Here is a 6,895-nt window from a genome sequence, read left to right as displayed (position 1 = left end):
GTTACCAAAATATTCTCTGAAATTGTGGGATTCTCCTGCTTTTTTTCTTTTCTTTTTTTGGTCTCTGGGTGCGTTCTCCAGATTCTAGGCCTATAGAATACATTCAGAAATGAAGATATTCAAGTAACTGGTTATGATCAAACTACATCCCAATGAACTCAAATGAAGTCGGGGAGAAAGTGCATCATAAACTTAAGATACTGCGTGAGCCTAAAGTTAAATACATTGAGAATTTTAATGGTTTTACTAGAATTTAGAGAGTCATCAGTTCTCCCTCTCTTGTCAACAATTTATACATTCATTCATTATATTTTTATGGATTGATACATCGGACACTACACTTCTTAGTCTATTATCTTATTTAGATTATAATCTTTTTCAGCGAATGTTCATGCTGGAAAACACTGGTTTGTGAGAGAATGGATGAGTTCAATTTTATTTTTCTTTATAGAATTTAGTATAATGGCTGTGCCCATCTTTTATAATAAGAGAAGTCAAATATTAACTTTAGGTATACAAGTGGCTTGAGGGTAAGAAAAAAGAAAACTAAAACTTTAATAGGATCAAGAACAGAAAGATGGGCAAGCAATGTAGGAAAGTTGGGAAGAGTGAAGGGGGAAGGGGAAGCATTCCAAGAACTTGGGTGGGGAAAGGCGTGGATCTTGGACCAGTGACTCAAGATTTAAGTGCTAGTCCAAGAGATATAAAAGCTTTTGGGAGCCAGGCAGGGAAAGCAGCCTGAAGTGCAGGATTGACACACAGGCTGAGGCCAGTAAGCGACAACAGTTTCTAGAGAAAGGCTGAAACGCCCGAGCAGCAGAGATCAGGTCCAGGATGCTGCACCTGTTCTTGTCCCACCTGCTAGGAATCTGGCTACTATTGAGCCAATTTCCCAGAGAGGTCCCAGGAGAGACAGACAAGCTTATTCGAGCATGCGGCAGAGAATTAGTCCGCATCCGGATCGAGCTCTGCGGTACCATGCCCTGGAGAAAAAGGGATCAAGGCCAGAAGCCTCTGCTGGAATTTGAACAGCTCGCAGGTGAGAGCTCCTGCCCTGGCTTTGAGGCTGCACATGCCAAAATGTTTAGTTTTCCCTTGCAACTTGCTTTTCTAGTACGGGTCCCATGAAGGAATCTCAGCAGAGGGAAGGGAAGTAGCAGGAACAGCAAACAGACTCACCTGAGAGGCATTTGGTCCCTCTGACCTCCTGGAAGTCAGGGTGACACAGTTGGGAGCAGGAGGAAGCCACAGAGGAGGTGAGGCTGCCCGCAGGTGCGCAGTATAAGGAACCATGGGCCAGACAGATGGCATGCTGGACCCCAGAAACTATGCAGGGCATCTTGACTTGAGAGGACTGGGGCAACCAGTGATGTATGAGCAGGTTATCAAGTGCTTGTGCAGGCCAAGAGGCACGGGGCAGAACCTGCAGACCACTGATAGGATCCCGGAGTAGTTAACACCAAGGCCTTTAGATTTAAAGGACTTTCCTCTGTAGAAAAGCTTGGCTGTGGCCCATGCCATTGAAAACTTTCTATTTTTAATATTAATTTTACTTGTAAACTTCACTAAAGGGGAGACCCTAGTCTCTTTGAACCAGGTCTTGAAGTTCATTTGTGAGAGAAGGGAGCGAGAAAGCAAAGGGCCTGACAGCCTACAGGAGGAACTGAAGGGGACCAAGAATCAAGGGGAGTTTGCGCTTGAGACAAACACAGATGGAATTCCTATTGATGCTTTAGGTACTTGTAAGGTGCAAGACCTTCAAAAGCAAGATCTCATTATTGATTACTGCTCAAATTTGGAATTATCAAAAAATACTGTTAGTTATAGAGCATTTATACACAGAAACCAGAAGCGAACTTTAGGTAGCAGTGGAATTTTTAAAGAAGAATAGGCTAATCTTATCAATGTCAGGGATCATTTTAAACTCAGAGAAGGGAACCTCAATTATGAATAATTCTTTTATCTTTCATAACATATATGCAATTTATGATAAACCACAATAATATTTTATATGCCATATGCATATCCTGTGTCTGAGTAACACTCATGTAAAATCATTTGCACACTAAGTATGTTGACCCTTTTATGGGATTTAAAGCAGAATTATAAAACTATTTTTCTACATTATTGGTCAAAGATTCATTTATTTCATACATGTTTTTACATAATTCCTGTATAGTATAAATAGAAAACTACTACAGAGTTTAGGAATTTACTGATTCAAAATAGGGAAGTGTGGATTGCATTGCATTTGCTTCATTAATTCACTTTTTCTGGATAAATAGTATGTTTATATCAAAGACTGAAAATATACATTATACAATAAGGACGAAATGATGAGAAATCTTACATACTAAATGAGATGTGAAAACATTTGTGAATTTAATAAGAAAATGAAAATATGTATATTAAGTGAGGAACGGGAAAGGATATTAACATTTGGAGAAATATATGAATATCTCCTGCATTTTCACTTAACATTATACTGTGAGAAGTTTCTCACACTATTATTCTCCAAAGACATAATTTTAAGATTCTTTATAATATGCAGTATCATAGATCTACTATATATAGTTAACAATTGTTAGTGGACATGGCTTCCTTTCTCAGCTGCTGGATTGTGCATGTTTATGTATAGATACTTGGCCAAATTTATATTTCTGTAGGAGAGACTTGTTATATTAAAGTATTTTAAAAGAACTGTCTTTATTGCTACTCAGTGCATAATTTAACTGTAAATAACCTAACAAAATATTGCCTGCAAGTAAGGATCAAGAGAAAGTTTAAATTACTAGTTAAGAATCATCTTGAAAATACATGTGAATAATTTGGGATTCATACGTTTTAAAAGCGGGATTTTTAGTTTTGTGCTTACATTATTGAATTATTAGCTAACCATGTCCCCCACAATGTATGCAGAAGTAACACTTACTGCATCACTTCTAAAAGTACATATTTTAACGTATGAGAGGTCTATGCTGGTGAGATTTTACTCCAAAATATACTGATGAATAGGTGTTTGTATGAGTCAGGGAGATTAGAATATTACACATTACTTAGATTCCAGCACCTAAAGTTGTGGATTGCAAATGTTTCCAATTGAAAACATGATTTTAATAAAAGGGTATCATAGAGGCAATAAAAGCAGTGTTAGGAAGTGTGAAGACAGCAAATCAAAAAAAGCTTCTGCCCAGCAAAATGAATAATCAACACACTGAGAAGGCAATCTATGGAATGGTAAAATATTGGCAGACCACATTTATGATGAGGGGTTAATTTCCAAAACACGTAAAGTACCCCTATAACTCAATTGAAAAAAAACTAGTAACTTGATTAAGACAGGAGCTAAACACTTGAATAGACATTAACCCAAAGAAGACATACAAATAGCCCACAGGAAGAAGAAAAGATGCTCCCCATCACTAATCATCAGGCAAATAGAAATCAAAACCACAATGAGATACACTTTGCACCTGACAGCATGGCCCTTATCAACAAAAGAAAACAAAGTATTGTTCATGATAAGGAGAAACTGGAACCCTTGTATACAGTTGGTAGGGAAGCAGCCACATAGAATATAGTATGAAGGTTCCTAAAAAAATAAAATTTACCATATGATCCAGCAATCCCACTTCTGGGTATTTATCCAAAAGTATTGAAATCAGAATCCTGAAAAGATACTTCACTTGCACATTCATTGCAGTGCTATTCACAGTAGCTAAGATGTGGAAACAACTTAAATGTCCACCCACAGATGAATGAATAAAGTATGTGGGTATATACATGTAATGGAATATTATTCTGTCCGAAAAAGAGGAAATCCTGCAATATGCAATAACATGGATGAACCTGGAAAATACTATGTTATGCAAATAAAAGCCTGTAACAGAGGGACAAATACTACATGATTCCACTTACAAGTATTTAAAATAGTCAAACTCATAGAAGCAAAGAATACAGTAGTGGTTGCAAGGGACTGGGAGAAGGAAGAAATAGGGAGTAGTTAATAAATGTGTATAAAGTTCAATTATTCAAGGTGAACTGGTTCTAGAAATCTGATGTAGAAGGTTGTATGTATGGATAACTGCTATATTGGAAACTTAAAATTCTGTTTAAAGGGCAGGTATTATGCTAAATGTTCTTACACCAAAAATTAAAAGACAACATATTATATGGGAATTCTGTTATATTTTTATGAATTTTCTGAAACTTCAAAAAGTATTTCCACATAATGGGTTTTTAAATTGTTAAAAGAAAAAAAAGAATGCTCAAAACTAGCTTCCGAATAAACATAGTACACAGTACAATTACTTTGTGTGGCTCATTCATTTGTGGGAAGCTACTATCAGCTTTTCTCTGCATTCAATAAGCTCTAAACTGCAAAAAGTTTAAGTTAGAGCAAAGAGAATGTATCATAAGAATGAAATTTATGATGTTTTACTGAGGGAAAATGAAAAAACTTCTACTAAAAATGGTATAAATTCTCATCTGTCATTGTCAGTTTATAACTTAAATAAAAGAGACCATTAGGAGGAAGGAAAAATACTGTTTTTTTTTTCACGGAAAACTACAACTGTTGAAGTTGGTTGAAAGGAGAGCATTTAAAACTCTTACTACAGAACTCATAGGAAGTGGACCAGCCCAGACCATTCATACCTGGGTGAAGGCATGTTTTTTTTCCTACTCAGTCGCTTTTCTGCTCAGGTTACCCAGAAGCCCAACTTCCAAGCTTAGATTTATGTCTCTTGGCCTCATTGTTTCCACTGTTCGAAGAGTAATGTCTTACTAATAAGCTTTCGGAAAAGGACAGTTTTGCTGTTAATGATGTGATCAAGGTTTATGCTGTAATTTATGTTTATTTATCTGTGCTTCTAATTTTTTGGTGATAAGACTCAAAATTATGTTAGTAGGATAGATAAGGTTAGCAGAAAATTCACATGACTGAAAGTATTTTGAGAACAGGAAATATGTTTTCTTTTTATTTATATCCCCAATCTGGCAGTGCCAGAGACATGTGAACAATAAATATTCATCTGAACTTAATGGATATAAACAAGGAAGACTTCAGCTGATTCCTGCAAAGTTCCCAGTCCAAGTACCAACCTTCATATGTGCCCATCCTGGGATGTTGTTTAAGAACAGGCTTCTTTTGTAGGGAACGTACAGAACTTGCTCACTGCATGATCCATAGCACTGGAACGAAAACCATCAGAGTATGTGAGTCAGTACACACACACCACAATAGATACTAATCTTTTCTTAAAGGTGAGATTATTTGGTTAGTGTTCTTTTAACCCAGTTCTCTATTTAATGTAAAATACTACTGATTTGGAGTAAATACTCTGGGACAAAGAAATTGTTAAATAGATATATGAGGAATGTCAGAGATCTCAAGCGTGTCAGATCATAGCATTTGGAAATTCTGCTAGTTTTTACACTTCATCTTGGAATAGTAACTTGGCACCATGAAACATTTGATAGTTTATAATAAATAACATGTTTTTCAAGGGTTACTGTCATAACTCAGAATTTTCTTAGTAATGGAAGAAAATTACTCGGGTACGAAACATTCATCTATGGTCAAACAGCATTTTTCAGACACAAGATGACTTCAGAAATGTCAGGTGGAGTCTAAAGTGCTATGACAGAATATTAAGAGGAACTGAGGAGAGATGACAGAGGGTCTAAGTAGAGTAAAGCAATTATAATGTTATAATACTTAAGCTCCCAACTACAAAAATCCAGCTTGTTTAGATATCAGGATACTTGCTGATTCTGTTCTGATGTTTAATTCTCTTGAGGCAATGTTTTCCTTTATATCTATGCAAAATTTTGTAGGTTTTTTTTGGTTCTTTAACATAAATATTTTTCTCTTCCCCCCTTTTGTGAACCTAGAAATCATGCCATCCTCCATTACCGAAGATGCAGAAACCTTAAATACGATGTTGGAATTCATTCCCCATTTGCCACAGAAGACAAATGAAACACTGTCTGAGAAACAGCTATCACTGCCAGAGTTACAAAAACCTGCATTAAGGGATACACATCTTAACTTTGAAGAATTCCAGAAAAATATTCTTAGGAGACAAAATGAAAAAGAAAACAATAATTCAGAATTAAAAAACTCAGGCTTAGAGAAGCATTCCCGAGAAGAGAGACAGGTCCTTATATCACTGGCAGACAAGTGTTGTTCAATAGGTTGCAGTGTAAAAGAACTTTCTAAAATATGCTGAGATAAAAATATTTCTGTATTTCTTCTAATACTCAAATGTATTCTCAATTACATATTACTGATGCCTCTGTCTCCCCAATATTAGAAAACGAGAAATTACTAGTGTTTGGGATTTTTTCTCGGTGCAAAAGAAAATGTTCCTTTCAATATTGTAGTTTCTGCTAATAAAGCCTTTTATGCAAAGAAGTATGTTTGCCTTTTTCATTAGTGGTACAGTTACATTACTGTTTTTTTAATGCTGTTAATTGCTTCTTTATCACTTTCACCACAAACAATTAATGCAAGTTTTAAAAATAATTTCTAAGAAGTTTAGTAAAATTCTATGTCCTCAATTAGTGAGAGTGGACAAGTCTATTTTTGAAAGTTCTATTTGATAAATTATAATCTATGATCCATTCCTTTTATTCCAGACCTATAAGCAAATATTCTTTCACCATTTTCTATCAAACAAATTATTTTAATAGCAAAAGATAAAAGAATAACTCAAGTCACACAGTGCCTAACACCAGGTATATAAAATGGACCAAAATGTTTTATTGATGTTAACTCTTAGATCATCTGTGTAAAGAGTCACAAAACTTGGACTTCTCCAATAGATTGAATTTAAAAGAATTGTGCCTTGTTGAACAACTAATTGTAAACAATCAGAGTGGAAACTAAATC

General features: G+C 35.4%; 1 protein-coding gene across 1 annotated transcript; it reads left to right on the top strand.

Annotated features, from left to right (window-relative positions):
* The first annotated feature begins 726 nt into the window (after positions 1 to 726).
* LOC130683183 (prorelaxin-like) lies at positions 727 to 6,417 on the top strand. The gene is made up of 2 exons (XM_057499434.1): positions 727 to 1,039; positions 5,896 to 6,417. The coding sequence occupies exons 1-2, from the start codon at positions 835 to 837 to the stop codon at positions 6,231 to 6,233; spliced, it is 543 nt and encodes a 180-aa protein (XP_057355417.1). The 5' UTR covers positions 727 to 834; the 3' UTR covers positions 6,234 to 6,417.
* The last annotated feature ends 478 nt before the right edge of the window (positions 6,418 to 6,895 follow it).

This window comes from Manis pentadactyla, chromosome 3, assembly GCF_030020395.1.
Source record: "Manis pentadactyla isolate mManPen7 chromosome 3, mManPen7.hap1, whole genome shotgun sequence".
NCBI lineage: Eukaryota > Metazoa > Chordata > Mammalia > Pholidota > Manidae > Manis > Manis pentadactyla.
Note: the sequence above shows the minus strand (reverse complement) of the source record. Positions and strands in the feature narration are given on the sequence as shown.

Bases quoted from the DNA above. Each gene is read 5' to 3' on its own strand.
- LOC130683183 (XM_057499434.1), top strand. From the start codon at position 835: ATGCTGCACCTGTTCTTGTCCCACCTGCTAGGAATCTGGCTACTATTG. The intron at 1,040-5,895 runs GTGAGAGCTCCT...TTGTGAACCTAG, and splicing joins GGAATTTGAACAGCTCGCAG to AAATCATGCCATCCTCCATT.